Raw genomic sequence first — 15,461 nt, 5'->3', positions numbered from 1 at the left:
TTACGCTGTTTCTAGTATTCATGATAAGCTTAGCTTAGCCTAGCTGGCTGCTGGCTGTAGCTTCATATTTACAGTAGCCTACGCATATGAGAGTGGTATCAATCAATCTTCTCATTGAATTCTTGGCAAGAAAGCTTGTGAGCATATTTGCCAAAAGGTTAAACTACTTGAGAGTCTACATGTATACGAGATGTAGTACTGAGGCACTGTAGATGTATTACATTACACAGCTGAAGATTGTTTCAAGCCAGGGAAAGTTCAGAAAGATTTGTTAGCCTTGCTTGAGTGAGTCTTAAACTTTCCCCCCTTTCTTTAAGGGTTTTAATAAAATGACTCTACAAGTTATTACTGACAAGTTTGTTGAAATATCCTGACCAGCTGTACAGTATTCCTAGTGTGGAAGTCTTATTCAGAAAAAGCATTATGGCAAAGCACGCCTGAGACCTGGGGAGTTTTTACAGTTGGAATATGAAACACTTATCGGCTCTACCTGACAACTTGTACCTGAATGACTGAAAGTGATTTAAAACACAGACCTAACATGATTTCTTACTGAAAAAGAAAGAAAATCCTTTAGTTTAGATGTGGAACATTTTAAAACAAGTCATCAATTGATAGAGAGAAGTAAAGGCAAAGGCAAGTGCCAAATGGAAAATGTAGAGACACTTAGAGGCGCGGACAGCAGATTTACAAAAACAACCCAAAGGCTGATTAAGTTAACCTTTTTGTTTAGGAAATGGGATGTACAGTGTGGCTGGGATTTTATTGCTGTACAAATATTTAAAAAAATGCTTTGCAATATGGACATTTTCCTTACTCTTATTAGCACACAAGATCCCCTGGAGCTAAGTCCTCACTGCCCTGTCAGTATAGCTTTTATTCAAAATCACAAAGCTTATTTTTCCACCTTTTCCTGAAGACTTGATCTGATTTTAGTGCCTGTATACCTTCCATGATGATAGCTCTATCTTGACCTCAGCAGTATCTTGTCCACATATTTACGCACACTTACATGTTCTTGCGTGCAAAATTGCTAATTTCTGCAGTACAACAGCTGTATGTCATGACAAGGATCATCTGTTGTGTGACACCCATTGCAGCTCGTCGCGCTGCGTCCATGCTACACCATGACCGTTCCACTGCTCTACTGTTGTGTGTGTGTGTGTGTGTGTGTGTGTGTGTGTGTGTGTGTGTGTGTGTGTGTGTGTGTGTGTGTGTGTGTGTGTGTGTGTGTGTGTGTGTGTGTGTGTGTGTGTGTGTGTGTGTGTGTGTGTGTGTGTGTGTGTGTGTGTGTGTGTGTGTGTGTGTGTGTGTGTGTGTGTGTACAGTGTGTGTGTGTACAGTATATGGGTGTGACTTTGGGGAATTTGGTAACTTCAGAGGAGCTGTAGGAGCTCTCAGCTTTAGGAATGAGATCAAGGCTGGAGACAGTTCCCAGTGGAGCGCAATTATGTGGACTAGTAGTTCAGACTTACAGACAATGCTAACCCTAACCCTCCATGTATCATGATATATGCATAGCAGCCTGACAGCTAATTTCTCATGCTGGTCCATATGGCTCTGTACGTGTATTCAACTGAATTGGTATACTCTCTTTCTCTTTGCGTTGATCATTTCTCCTTCTGTTTCCACGCTTCACACAAGCTGTAATAGTTATATTTTTAGCTCGATACCTCAGTGTCTATTGCTTGTTGACTCTCTCACCAATCATGCCTTTACTTCACGGTCATTTACCTGTGCAACTAGGTTGGGAACGCATTCTTTGTTTTGTGCCAAAGGCCCCTTGTTCCTATTGTTGGCTGTGCCTCATGGGACTTGTATTTAGGTCAGGTACAGAACAGGAGGGAGACTTATCACCCATCACATGTAAACATTTTTATTTTAGAGATCTCGGGAATTGGCCTAGGAATAAAGTTTGCCCTTGTCTTTTGGGAGAGAAGATATATTTCCTTACCTTTTTGAAATTGACGACATGAAAAGGAGAAAACCCTGTCACATTGTCTTTTAATATTCCTCGGGAGGTGGTTTAGCAATCACGTTGTTCCAGTCTAGACAGTAGAGAACCAGGCTGTGTGATTTCACTGCTCTGCTGTTAAAAATCATTGCTTTCCGTCCCATGCTTGGATTGGATTACCTTGTTGATGTTAAGTGGTAAAAGATTCAGTTTTGATGTGTTATAAAGCCTTCACCTAACTCGTCCTTCCTGAGTCCCTTTCCATGTGTACCCCTTCCCATAGTTAGCTTTAAAGTCAATTCCTGTGGTTTTACACCTACTGTTTCCGTCGGAAGCAAATGAGAATGGCAGGAGGGCTGTCTAGACGGAAGACACTTTTTTTCGTTGACCTCTTGACATATTTACACCAGAGTTCCCGTTAGAATATTTTTTTGCCGGTCAACATGTCCGTTAAAGTTGAAATCTTCCGGACAAAATTAGATAAGTGCCGGTTAAAGGTCTTCTTTGTTATTTATTGAGCTTTAAAACAAATTGATATGATTCGACATTAAACAAACTAATTATAGTAGATTAACTACATTATTCAAAAGTGTACAGTAATTTACAAAAACGCGGGAATAATAAACGGAGCGCTCTCTCCTTCTCCTGACAGCCCGTCAGTATCATGCAGCTCGCGGATCCAGTAATGAGTGACCCGACAGTAAAACTAAACATATCTATAACTAGTTTAGGTAGTTTGAGAGGTAATTAAAATAGCTACGTGTGATTTTCTAACCTGAAGTGTGTTTTGCTCTGCTCGCCGCTGCAGGGGATCATGCAGAGCTGCGTGTCGACTCGTCAGCAGCAGCCGATCTCTCTCTCCTGTCAGATTAGACTTTACTCGCATTTATGTCCATATCGATCAGATCTAGCTAGTTCTAGCTAATGATATGACTACCTGCTTGTTAAAAGACACCTAAACAATAAGCGTCGCTATGCAACCGGATGAGGCCACAAAGTATAGCGCAGCATTATGCATTTGTTTACATGCCCACCGGAACCCCGAGGCATTACCAACAGATCAACGCACAATCAACCCATACAGGACATCTCTTTCTCCACATTAAGTGTTAGACATTAGAATTGACAATTTTTGTCTGTCACATACTCTTTTGTCTGTCACATACTATTCTTGTCTGTCACATAAGTGGCGCAACTGATGCGGTATTGCGCTAAGGGAAAATTATTTTGACCGGACATTTTGACCGGAGAGATTTAGATTTGCCGGACTTCAGCATATTTTACCGGTCATTGTCCGGTAATTACCGGCTAACGGGAACTCTGATTTACACTCTAAGCTAATGTTTCTAGTCATTTGAGCTTATTAAACAGAAATGTGAAAACCTCTCACATGAACCCCTGACCTTTACTCCTTTGATGTAATTATGGATTTCAGAAGCATAAAGTGTCAACACAAGATCCCACTTAGCTCATTATTTAAAGGCAGTAGTGATTTCCATGTGTTTAGATTAAGTTTCAGCTTGCCTTCTATGGTCAGCTTCCGGCTGGATGTGTAACCAAAAGGTCTCTGGCTAAAAAAGAGGTTTGATTGCCTCAAAGCTGTGTAAATATTAGTGAAGACGAGTGCTTGTGCTGTGGAGCGTGATGTTTCCTTCATCGGGTATGTTTGCACCGACGTGATTTCCCTCCATTTTCTTACAGGAGATGTTTACATACAGCCAACACAGGACACGAAAAATCCCGTGATATATGGCGTCTTCTCTGTCTCTGGGTAAGAGTGTTATTACAGATATTGAACAGACACAACTTATTTATAAGGCTCTGGTTGAAGATTTTCCTGACTTTTTGTATTTTTCTTACTTGACTTTCTCTCCACAGCTCCGTCTTTAAAGGCTCAGCAGTTTGTGTTTATTCCATGGCTGACATCCGCATGGTCTTCAACGGACCCTTCGCCCACAAGGAGGGTCCCAATTACCAGTGGGTTGCCTACTCCGGGAAGATCCCCTACCCTCGACCCGGCACGGTGAGCTTCATGTCCACAATGATCCCACAAATGAATCCCACGGCAAGCTGGCATAACAGCTTTTATCTGAGTTGAATAGAAGCTGTTTTTCCATGCTCAAATGTTATAGGCTCAACAATGGTGGAACAAGCACCCTAATTTAAAATAAATCCCTTATGTTTGGCTTGTTCCTTGACTCATTAACCAAAAATAAATTGTACAACTTAAAATATGTAGCTAATTTGAAACAATTGCACCACCAATGGTTTGTCAGGATGCTTGTTATTCTTAGTTTGTATCTTCATGGTTTATTGCACTCATTGTAAGTTATTTTCGATACCTGCTTCCTCTAAATTAAATATATGTAAAAATCATCCAACAAGAATGAGGCATCAGCATAACCAAACTCTGAATATTACTGCAAGAAAGTCTCTCAAATGTGCTTTTTTTACTTGATTGTGTCAATTATATTTTCATCCTTTTTGACCAAAGCTCAAACTTCTCTTCGTGTCTCTTTCAGTGCCCTGGAGGTACGTTCACCCCCAACATGAAGTCCACTAAGGACTATCCAGATGAAGTGATTAACTTCATGAGGAATCACCCTGCCATGTACAATGCCGTGTACCCGATACACAAGCGCCCCCTGGTGGTCCGGACCAATGTGGACTATGAGTTCACCACCATCACTGTGGACCAGGTGGCTGCTGCTGATGGAAACTACGAGGTGCTCTTCTTAGGAACTGGTGAGTGTTTTGTAATTAGGCCGGAGTCTAATCTCTGCTTATACAATTATCTCAGCTTTGTTTTTTTTACACAAAGTCAGTCTGAACCCTTTGATCATGGTCATTATGGAGAATGACAGTGTCAGTAAGAAGCTAAATAATGGAGGAAAAAGCCGCCCTATGGAAATAAATCCCATGTAAGTGGAGGGCTTGTCTCCACTGCAATCATTTATCATTAAAAGAAAAGCATTCTTTCCCCTTGTGCTCGAGTAGAAATGTAACCAATCAAAGGGTTTGTACCTCGCTCTATTCACATGGAGTAAACAACAGGAGATTTGTACCTGGAGGGCAGGGGTGGATCAGCAGCAGGAGGGAGAGGAAAGAAGCAGGGGGTAAGAAGAAGAGAAAGAGGGAGAGGTGGGGGGGGGGGGGGGGGGGGGGGTACAGTTGGGACATCCATCACCTTAATCTCGCCCACTGGTGTAAGAGAGATTATCTGTCTGTCTGCATGCCTTGAACCTTTACTAAGGCCCCGGGTATGACAGCAGCAGCCACCACACAGGATGCAGCCCTCACATCTCGCACATGACGCCACTTAATCGGCTTCTTTGTTCATGTGGGCATTAACAGGGAGGAAACTAATGGGTTTGTGTGCGATGGCGGGCCAATGTGAAGGAATGTGTCCTTTCAGCTCCTGTCACAGCCCGCCATTCAGCCCTGCACCGGGGCTCAATGCACAAGTCATAATAAATCTCAGGTATCCCGCTCGCAGGAATGCCAAACTCTTTGCAGAAATCAAACATGCCAGGGAAGGCCAAGGGGATGTCTTATGGCATCCAGATGAATAGGTCAAGACAAGAAGGGAGCGGAGGATGACAGAAGGGGTTTGTCACGGTGTCGGCAGCGAGTACACTAAGTGGAACGGACCTTGAGGAAAGGTTAAAGCGAGCAGAGCCACGTAGCACACGTGGAGAGTACAGTGCAGCCTGTTGATGTGAGGATTATCCCATGTTGGAGGCTGCTGAGAGAATAAAATGCTAATCCAAGGGGCTGTTGACAGGCGGAGGGGGTGTGAGGTTGCAGGTATGTAGCTGACAGGTGTGTGTTGTGGTCCACAGACAAGGGAACAGTTCAGAAAGTCATCGTCCTGCCCAGAGACGACCTGCAGACTGAGGAGCTCGTCCTGGAGGAGGTGGAGGTTTTCAAGGTGAGCTTTTATCTAATCTTTTGCTCTAGCTTCTTCTAGTATACTCCATTTTACTACCTACTTCGAATGATATCACCCCAGAAATCGCCGTTATCAGTAGTTTTCTGCGACTATAGGTTAGAAGCAGCCTGCTGCACTTACGAGTAGGCCGCCATTATTTTCTGTTCATATTTGTTGCTCCGATAGGAAGACAAGAAGACGATGGTCCTGCCCTTTAGCGGTCCTTGTTCATATGACAGGAGCAAATAAGAAAGTCTGATGGCATAGTATATCAAAAGTCAGTGGAAGGAAAGGATGGGTCAAATCAAACATATTACTTTTATTCAGAAGACCAGAGTTTGTGTCCCGTGTGATACCAAAAGGTCAACGTTTGGTCATTTGCACTGACATAAGCTTACGTCACTCACTTACTTTTGTAATAAAGCTATGTAAACTTGGTAAATGGTCAATGGACTTCATTTATAGTACTTTGGCCAGTTTTTACGACTTCTCAAAGCACTTTACATAAACAAGTCATCATTCTCCCATTCACTGGCAAGGTGCCACCTGCTCAAGGAAACTAACATTCACACATGGTTGGCGATCCCACCGGGAGAATATGGGCAACCCTTTTTTAGCCCAAACCATCATACGAGAAACACAACTTTCTTGACATTTGATATCCAAATTCTGACCTAATGGTGGTTGCCCCCTCCGGAGCCTTTCATTGGAAGAAAAAAATTACAACAATTTAATGGCCTGATAACATTAGAAACTAGTGATCTCGCCTTCAATGCTCTTCTGTTTTCGTTCTAACATCAAAACCTTGCCCCTATGTCTTCAGTCCTTCTGATCTTCTTTTTACATTTTGCTCTCTATAGACATTTCTCATCTGCTATAAAGACAACACGCTGTACTCACAATGTACTCTTTTCTCCTTCAAGGTCCCTACTCCCATTACAACAATGAAGATCTCCTCCAAAAGAGTAAGCATAGCTGTGCAGAGAATTTTCTTAACCTTTGTCCACATAAAGAGAAAATAAACTGTATTCCAAAGAAACACATATACATATATACAGTTGTTATTCACTGTTGCTCTCCTTCTTAAGTCATAGAAAAGCTGCAAGTCTGAGGGAGAGGATGAAGAGAAAACATTTGGAAAAAACCCTTAGTATTGACTTTCAACGCCTGGCGTTATTACACAAAGCCTGCCAAGCTGACACATTTCAAACAGCTGATCATGAAGTTATGATAGTAACCTGATAGATATGAGCTCAATGTTCTCCTAGGAAATCCAGAGTCTGTTGCTGTGTCAGCACAACACAGAATTAGATGTGTTGCAGTTGTTTTATTACATACATCTGGGTTTGCGAAGTCTTTTTATGGAAGCACATTATGGACAAAAAAGGTTTTAGTCTTTTGAGCCACTGAAAATAGAGATTTTTAGGGTTAGGAAATTCTGATTTAAAATGAAAGTCCCTAGGATCCTTCCATGGTGTCTCAGATGTTTAGGTATGAATTTCACATCTTGATATTAGTGTCATATTTTTCAGTAGAATTGCCTCTGAGATATCCAGTATTTGCAAACTGAAGCTAGATTTTACAATGGTTTATGGAGGGCATTGTATGTTTCGGATAATTGTATTTTTACTGAGTGAGCGCGGGTTTGAATATTCTACATTAAGAATTTCAACGTGTAAAAAAGTTTAAAAAATAAATAATCAATACATCAAAAAATAATAAATAGATTTAATAATAAATAGATTTAATTAAAGAAACAGAAGAAATCATGGAACAACAACCAGTTGATGGAGAACAGTTGTCGTCAAATAATATTGCATCCCAACACATATTGTTACCTAGCGTTACATATAACACCATTTTCTGTTCTCTCTCAACAGCAACAGCTATATGTGTCCTCTGATATTGGACTGACGCAGTTGGCTCTTCACCGCTGCGATGTGTACGGGGAGGCGTGTGCTGACTGCTGCCTGGCCAGAGACCCTTACTGCGCCTGGGACGGGAAGTCCTGCTCCCGATACTCCGCCTCTCAGAAGAGGTGAGCAGCGGTAGCAGTGTTAGCATGAGCTACACTAACTTAACAACTAACTGGATTGGTTTGTTGAATGATGCTCAATTAGACGCCTGGGTGGCTGATTGGCTGTTTAACGGCATCTTTTTAATGTGTGTTTCTAGAATATTGAGCTTTGGGTAAACTGTGGTTTATGCTCCCCTAATGCATCATAAACGTGTGGTTTTATAAGTGTAACCAGTAAATGAGGTTCATTTAAAGACCTGTTATGTCGTAATGGGGTGATGGTTTGTGGTTAGGTCTATTTAATGTGATACTTTAATAGCTCTATGTGTTGTTGATTGGCTTTGAATGGCTTGCGGTTGCTTTATTGCGTTTTTTTCTCTCCTTATTCGACAACACTGGTCTGACCCCTTTAGACGTAGCCGAAGGCAGGACGTCAAATACGGGAACCCCATCCGCCAATGCCGAGGCTTCAACTCCAACAGTAAGGCACAACTAAAATCAACAAAATTTTTTATTCATACTCCACGTCACACACAACACAACACAACACACTGGTTCCAAAGAATAAAACTAAGTCCCAATGATGGGAAGACATGTTCAGAAATAGCTCATAGTAAAAACACAGACCGAGAGTGCCTTTTTTTAAGATGCAGTGTTGAAGGAGTAGACTAAAGGGGATCACATTCCCTAATATTTGACAGTGGAATTTGCGTACTTGGCAGTAGAAACCGCATTCAAGCCACAAGCTCTAACCACTGAGATATCTGGCGGCCATTATTATTATTTTTCAATTTGATTTAGCTGATGCTTTTATGTAAGTGACTTACAAAACACCTCTACACTGTTTGCCATGCCTCCTGGGGCAATTTGGAGCTGAGTTTTGCCCAACGACTATTTGACATATTAACTGCAGGGGGGCAGGAATCAAAACACTGACCCTGTGATTGGCAGAGGACCATGTGCCCTTTGAGCCACACTTATATTATATACAGATCTGTAATATAAAGGGGGAAAAAACATTTTAATACCTCTTAAACAAACATGAGGATGAGGATTTTTCCAGTTCAGAAGTACAGAGAATTTATTGGACATGATGCAGTTTTATGAAGCTTATTTTTTAATACCTATTCATTTGTTTGTGTTGCAAGAGACTAAGGACAGAGGGTGTCATATGCTATAGAAACTGTAAAGCCTCTTGAGACAAATGTGTAATTTGTGATAATGGGCTGTAGAAATACAATTGTATTGATTGGTTGATTGATTTTATCCAAAATTCAATTGGTCCAGATTCCAGATATTTGCATGTGGTTTACAGAGGAACCATGGTGAAGAGAAATAATGTTTAAGAAATGCTGTGGTCCAAATGAAATTACTTCAGCTTTATTCTCATTGAGGTGAAGACTCCTGGTTTGCAACCTCCATCTATTGCTTCTATTTGTTTATTAATGACCTAAAAAGGTAGAAAATAATGACACGTCTCATTATGCCGCTCCTGGTTCCAGGTTGTCACTGCTTTGGGCTGTAATGACTGCATTCTGGCAGCTTTATGGTAATATGGTAATTTACGACAGCCCGTGTTGCTAAAAAGGACTTTGATTTGCCACGACTGAGATTTTGGCGGTATAGGGGTTCACGGTAATGATGTTTTGGTTGCCATGGTAATCCCCCTCTGTCTGCCCCGCAGCCAATAAGAACACTCTGGAGATGGTGCAGTACGGGGTGGAGGGAAGCAGCACCTTCCTGGAGTGTCAGGCCCGCTCTCCACACGTTCTGATCAAATGGCATCTGCAGAGAGACAACAGCGACCGCAGGAAAGAGGTGAGGCGCCACACTCTCAAAGATCCTGGTTAAAAAAGCAATTAAGTCTACTCAAATTCATATTTACCCAATACAAAGCACAATATACAATTACCAGAGTATAACATTTGGTTTAATATATAGAGAGAGAATCAGAATACTTTATTTTTCCCCAGTGGAAATTGGGTTGGTGACAGTTTCTCTATTTTGCAATTAAATAAATAAAAGATAAATAAAAAATAGACAAGAAATATGTATATATAAATAAGTAGTTTAAAGGGGACCTATCATGCAAAATGCACTTTTGTACGTCTTTTATACATGAATATGTGTCCCCGGTGTTCCAGGGAACTCACCAAGTGTCAGAAAACACAACCCTCTCTATTTTCCTCCATACCCAAATCTCTAAAAAAGGGGCTGCAACGGATCTGATAAAAACTGATCCAGATTTGAACACTGTCCTGATGTCAGGACAGTGGCGCTACGGCTATTGGGCCAACTCCACCAATCAGGAGGAGACAGACACGGCCATTGCCGTTCGAAAGCGCTGGAGACGCTGTAGTACATATGCCAGGCCAGTAGATGGTGCTGTTCTCACAGAATCAGCCCTTGCTAAAACAGGGATAAAAAATGTCAAATTGAGCAAAATGAGGCATGGCTAAAATGCATGATCTGTTTGGTATTTTGAAAAAAAAAAGTATAAATATGCCTTATATAGGTATGGTCCTACACTATATTATTCAAATATAGCATGATAGGTCCACTTTAAGCAAGAATGTGCAAGAAAAATGTTCAAATATGTATATGAAAATATGAGTTAAAGCAAGAATGTGCATTTAAAAAAATACAGATATTTAATTTATATATACATAAGAAGTTGAAGTCAAATGGCCAATAAAAGATTAAATCAAATATAATATAACTATTTATATAAATACAAGGCATGGTTTAGTGGTGGATTTTTTTTTGGATATATCTAGGTTTCATTTCAGTTTGTTATTTTCTCATTATGAAGATATCATTTAAATGCTGTATGACACATATATGTTATGATTATCCTCCAACACCATCAAGTGATTGAGGCTCTGACTTCTTACACAGACCTCCGACTGTCCTCAGGCCCGAGGGAAGGACATATAAAGGGGAGCTGTGAGAAAGCCCTCTGCTATGAAATACAAGCCTGAGGCACTAGTTAAAGTTTTATTGTGGAGCTATGTAGTGTTGCTGCCTCTCTTTTATTGACTATTCTGTTGGATGAGCCTCTGGTCCCACAGGCAGGGCTGCTTTCTCGCACTTCTGATGCTGAGCTAAGGAGCTGTCAGCCCCTCATCACATGCCTGGGTGTGGATGTACGGATAGAGATGATATTCATAGGTGCAGCTCTAGTTACTGTGGGATAGCATTAGATGTGTTTGATCTTTAGTTTTTTTAAAGGATATTATTCTCCAGTACAGGCCAAGACATTAGGAATTAGACCTGATTTACTATAAAAAGGTCAAAATCTAAGATGAGGAATCCCTGAGGAAAGATGGCAGCAAATCTATTTAGAAATCAGAAACAGACACTATGTATAATCATAAGATTTGTACTTTGTTTGCAGTTTTAAAATATTCTAGGGATTGTTGTTGTTGGTGTAGATAGTTTAAAGATATAAATGTATTCAGTGAGGTCCAAATACCTTTCATGTTGCGTATCTTTTATTTGTATCTCATGATAGATATTGAAGCCTTGCACCATGACACGAGATGAGCTGAGGTTAGGGACTGTCTCAAAAGTGCAGACACACAAATTAAAAGGCAGCTTTTCTGATTGTTGACCATTTTTTATTCTTTGTTTTGTTTTTAAACATACCCATTTCTTTTCATATAAAAAAACATGGGAAAAATGGTATTGTCTACCTCCAGTTTTTAAGGAGAATTTATGCAATTCTGCACAATTCCATTTTTATTTTCCTTCCTATTGTTAAAGTATCCTCTTCTTTTTCTATGGTTGATTTTATAGAAAATAATTAAGGTGGAGAATTTGAATTATAATACTGAAAAACTAATTGAGAGAAGGAAGATGAGCTTTTTTTTAGCATTTCAAAATGCTAGTTATAAATCACAGGTGTTCATGATTCTGTTTTCCTCTGCAGATCCGCTCTGATGGTCGTGTTTTGAAGACAGAGCAGGGTCTTCTCCTGCGGTCTCTGCAGCCCTCCGACTCCGGCATGTACCAGTGTACGGCCACGGAGAAGAACTTCAAACACACGCTGGTCAAGCTGCAGCTGGTGGTGCTGTCGAGCCGGGCCGTCAACAACGTGCTGGTGGAGGGCGGAGGAGGGCTGGTGCCATCTTCTATCAACTCAGGCAGCACCCAGTGGACCCCCAGCGCGGGGCAGTACAAGGACCTGCTGACCATCCTGAGCCAGCCGGAGATGAGCCTGATCAATCAGTACTGCCAGGACTACTGGCAGTACGGAGACCCGCTGATGGGCGCCCTCAAGACCAAAGACCTGAAGGAGCTCAAGGAGCAGAAGAAGCCCCGCAACCGCCGGCATCACGGGGAGGGGGAGGAGGAAGAGGAGCAGGAGGAGGTAGAGACATGAGGAGCCCGGCTTTGCATCTGAACCCCCCTCAACCACCCTTTCCCCCCCCCTTACCCTGTGAAAACTGGGAGAGACTCATTGAGAGTAGCAACAAATATTCAACCAACCGAGAAAAAAAAGCAAACTGAGAAAAAAAGAGGCTTCCGAAACAAAAACCCCACATACACCCTGTCAAACAGTAAGATATATGATACACAGTATTTATTGTAGGTTGTATATAGTATCATTCTGTGGATTTCTTTGTACTTATAGAAAAAAAAACATGCTCTTTGTGTATAGGTACCTTTGGGGCAAATATTATTGTTATTATTGATGTTGTTAATTTTATTGTTGCTGTTACTGTCATTACAAAACTCATCTGTCAGCATCATGTGACCTCGGCGACTGTTGGGAATGTGTTATCAGCGTGTAAGCTGTTCGGAGCTGTGAGAATGAGATGAGTTGATGATAAGGGGTGATGGGATCTCTGTCGTTTCTTGCTTGCTTTGACTCGATGCCAGGACTCTTTTTATTTCTGGACGCTCCAGGGACGCCTGCGATGCATCCTCCCTCGTGGATGCATGCGGACAGAGACGTATTATTGCAAGGGGACCATCGACACATGGTCCCAGTTAGAGAGGAAACAATCCTTTCTCCATGGGAACCCGGACGCACAGAGGACTGTTCCAATATTCTCACTGGTGTAATTGGGTATATTAAAAGGAAACTGGTACTTGCCCCTCTTCTAGTCCCTTTCTGATTGGAGGATTGAGGATCCTTGATATGGATTCTGACATTTGAATTCTCAGTGTTACTCTACTTTGAGTTAACTAATTCCTTTTCCAGGCCATGAACTCAAGCTTAGCTAGAAGGGCGGAGATTGTAGACTTCAACCAAGGCCATTTGGATAAGTGAAAATGACTGCATGTATCCGCAGCCATGAGTCGGATCCACTTCAAAATTCAAAAGGTTCTGCCTTGGCTAATGCTATACCCTTCCACCAAGTTTCATAACAATCGGGCCAGTAGTTTTTCCGTAATCCAGTTTACAAAAAGACAACCAAACCAACAAGCTGAACACTGAAACAATTTGTAGACGCAAGCATTAGATCAGTTCTTCTTATATTATGAGAAAAAGTAGTTGGGTTTTTTACAAATGCAAACATCCTCTGAGCTGAGGTTGAGGTGCAATAAAGGGTCAAGGTTATGCACAAAGGGCATTATTCTTTTACTTTCAGGGGATATTGGCTGGGGCCAATTGCAACAAGCACACTCGGGCAAGTTACTTCTGTAAAATATTTTTTTTAAATCCAATTTAAGATGAAAGCTGTGCCCAGATCAGGCATCAGTTGTTAGCTCTGAGATTTATTTTGTTCTTTCTTCCTTTGACATTCATATGTGAAAAAAAAATTATTGCCCGTATACACAACAGAGCATTGTAACAATGTTGTGACACTAACCAAAATGTTGGGAAGCTGGCTTTCATTGTGTGCATGAACCTGTATTTGTACTGTAATTCTGATAAGATTCTGTGTGGTCGTTTTTTGTTTTTTTTCTGTTTTTCATCTCTACAGGTGTACAGTATGGTCTCTGAGGGACATTCTCAGTACAGTGACACGGGGACAACAAATGCTTTAAGAAGCCCTTATTTCAAATATACCCCTGTATGAAGCACGATGCATCTTTTCATTGATATCATTTTAATTGGAGTATTAAGTGATATTATTTCACGTATGTGTTTGGAAAGCACATAAGCGAAAGTATCATACAATGGCATATTATCTATGTAGATAAAGCAGATTTTGATGAGGGCAACAACACATTATGTTATAATATTGGATTCAATTGAGTAATGATCTGCTGGAGTCTGTAACTACCAGTTTGAACACAAAAACTAATACATTTCCCAGCATTTTGTAATAAATATATTGAAGAAGATAATATACTTATCTACTGAAATAATTGAATTTGTTTAATGTATTTAATGAGGCAGTATGATTCATGCTTGAGTGCATAATTATAATTAGTTTAAAATTCATTGTTATAATTTTAAATCTTTTTTTATGAATCAAGACATCCATTTTGTTTTGTCATGACATGATGTATTATAATATTATTAGAAAATAATAACACAATGCTGTTTTATCACCTTTATCGTTACAGGGGTTTTATTTAAAAGATGAGTGATAGTTCTATTGATGAGAATTGTTATGCCATATTCAAAATATTAGTACAGCAGTCCTTCAGCAAGTCAAATGAATGGCTCTTTCATGTATAAGATTATATGACGGGGGAAAAACAACTGAATTGTTCATTTTTATGTCATTGTGATATTTCAAGGCTTTTAGTACATGTGCCTAGCTTATATTCAGACTGTGTTGAATACCTTTGGGAAGATGCATCCATAATTCATACAGAGGTATCCGTATCTGCTATTTAATCTGTGATGTATGTCTGCGTTCCCAGAATCAATCACAGCTCCTGATTGTCTCCTCCAAATGAGACCAGGGGTAATACAGCAAAAAAGAAAAAAAATGCAAAGAAAGGTTGTACAAATTGTTGGTATTTTTAAGAAAAACGTGTCTGTAGTTTTTGAGTGTTTTTTTTTTTGTTTTGTATTTTTGCATCATCAGACTTTACGGAGAGAAAAAAGAGAAAAAAAACGAAATGCACAAAGGTGATGTTCTTGTAATGACTTGTGTAAATTACTCTACCTTCCCTTTCCATTGTTGTTGCTGACTAATAAATTAAAGCTCTATATTTTATAAGAATGGAATGCTCCCCCCACCTTCATTGTGATTGGCTTGATACTGGATGTTTTCCATGTTTCTGCCCAGAACCCTCTGGATCCTTGGAATAAAGTTGTACCTGTTAAAGAGATATGTATGCACATTTGTATAAAACATACACATTGCATTTGTGTTTGTAATGAAACTATTGGAAGGTAAAAAACCTCCAATGAAAGGATGAGATTTTCTCTATGGGCCTGATAGGTATTGATTATGCAAGTTCCTAATCCCCGTCGATTAATCAAGCTTGATCACGACCTAAAGGTTAATAAACTCTGATTAGAGGTGATCAATAGTGCTAGATAATCAGAATATACCTGTGGGAGATAGATAGGGTTGGAAATCAATCCTCATTTCTCCAAGTTTACCAGAGGCATTCTGCCTTTGAAAATCAAATTAAACACACTA

General features: G+C 40.4%; 1 protein-coding gene across 3 annotated transcripts in view; it reads left to right on the top strand.

The window, feature by feature from the left end:
* The window catches only part of LOC117475521 (semaphorin-3F-like), a 67,256-nt gene extending 52,112 nt beyond the window's left edge, over positions 1-15,144 (top strand). For 2 of the 3 annotated variants that reach the window (XM_034121761.1, XM_034121762.1), the window contains 9 exons: positions 3,656-3,725; positions 3,833-3,977; positions 4,477-4,699; positions 5,797-5,885; positions 6,809-6,850; positions 7,766-7,923; positions 8,316-8,383; positions 9,587-9,720; positions 11,834-15,144. In XM_034121761.1, the coding sequence (XP_033977652.1) occupies positions 3,656-3,725; positions 3,833-3,977; positions 4,477-4,699; positions 5,797-5,885; positions 6,809-6,850; positions 7,766-7,923; positions 8,316-8,383; positions 9,587-9,720; positions 11,834-12,286 (1,382 nt within the window). In that variant the 3' untranslated portion in view covers positions 12,287-15,144. Of the gene's footprint in view, positions 1-3,655; positions 3,726-3,832; positions 3,978-4,476; positions 4,700-5,796; positions 5,886-6,808; positions 6,851-7,765; positions 7,924-8,300; positions 8,384-9,586; positions 9,721-11,833 lie in introns of all 3 variants that reach the window. The other variant, XM_034121760.1, reaches the window with a different exon arrangement.
* Positions 15,145-15,461: the final 317 nt, after the last annotated feature.

Source organism: Trematomus bernacchii, unplaced genomic scaffold (genome assembly GCF_902827165.1).
Source record: "Trematomus bernacchii unplaced genomic scaffold, fTreBer1.1, whole genome shotgun sequence".
NCBI classification, from domain to species: Eukaryota; Metazoa; Chordata; class Actinopteri; order Perciformes; family Nototheniidae; genus Trematomus; species Trematomus bernacchii.
This window is presented reverse-complemented; position numbering and strand designations above follow the sequence as displayed.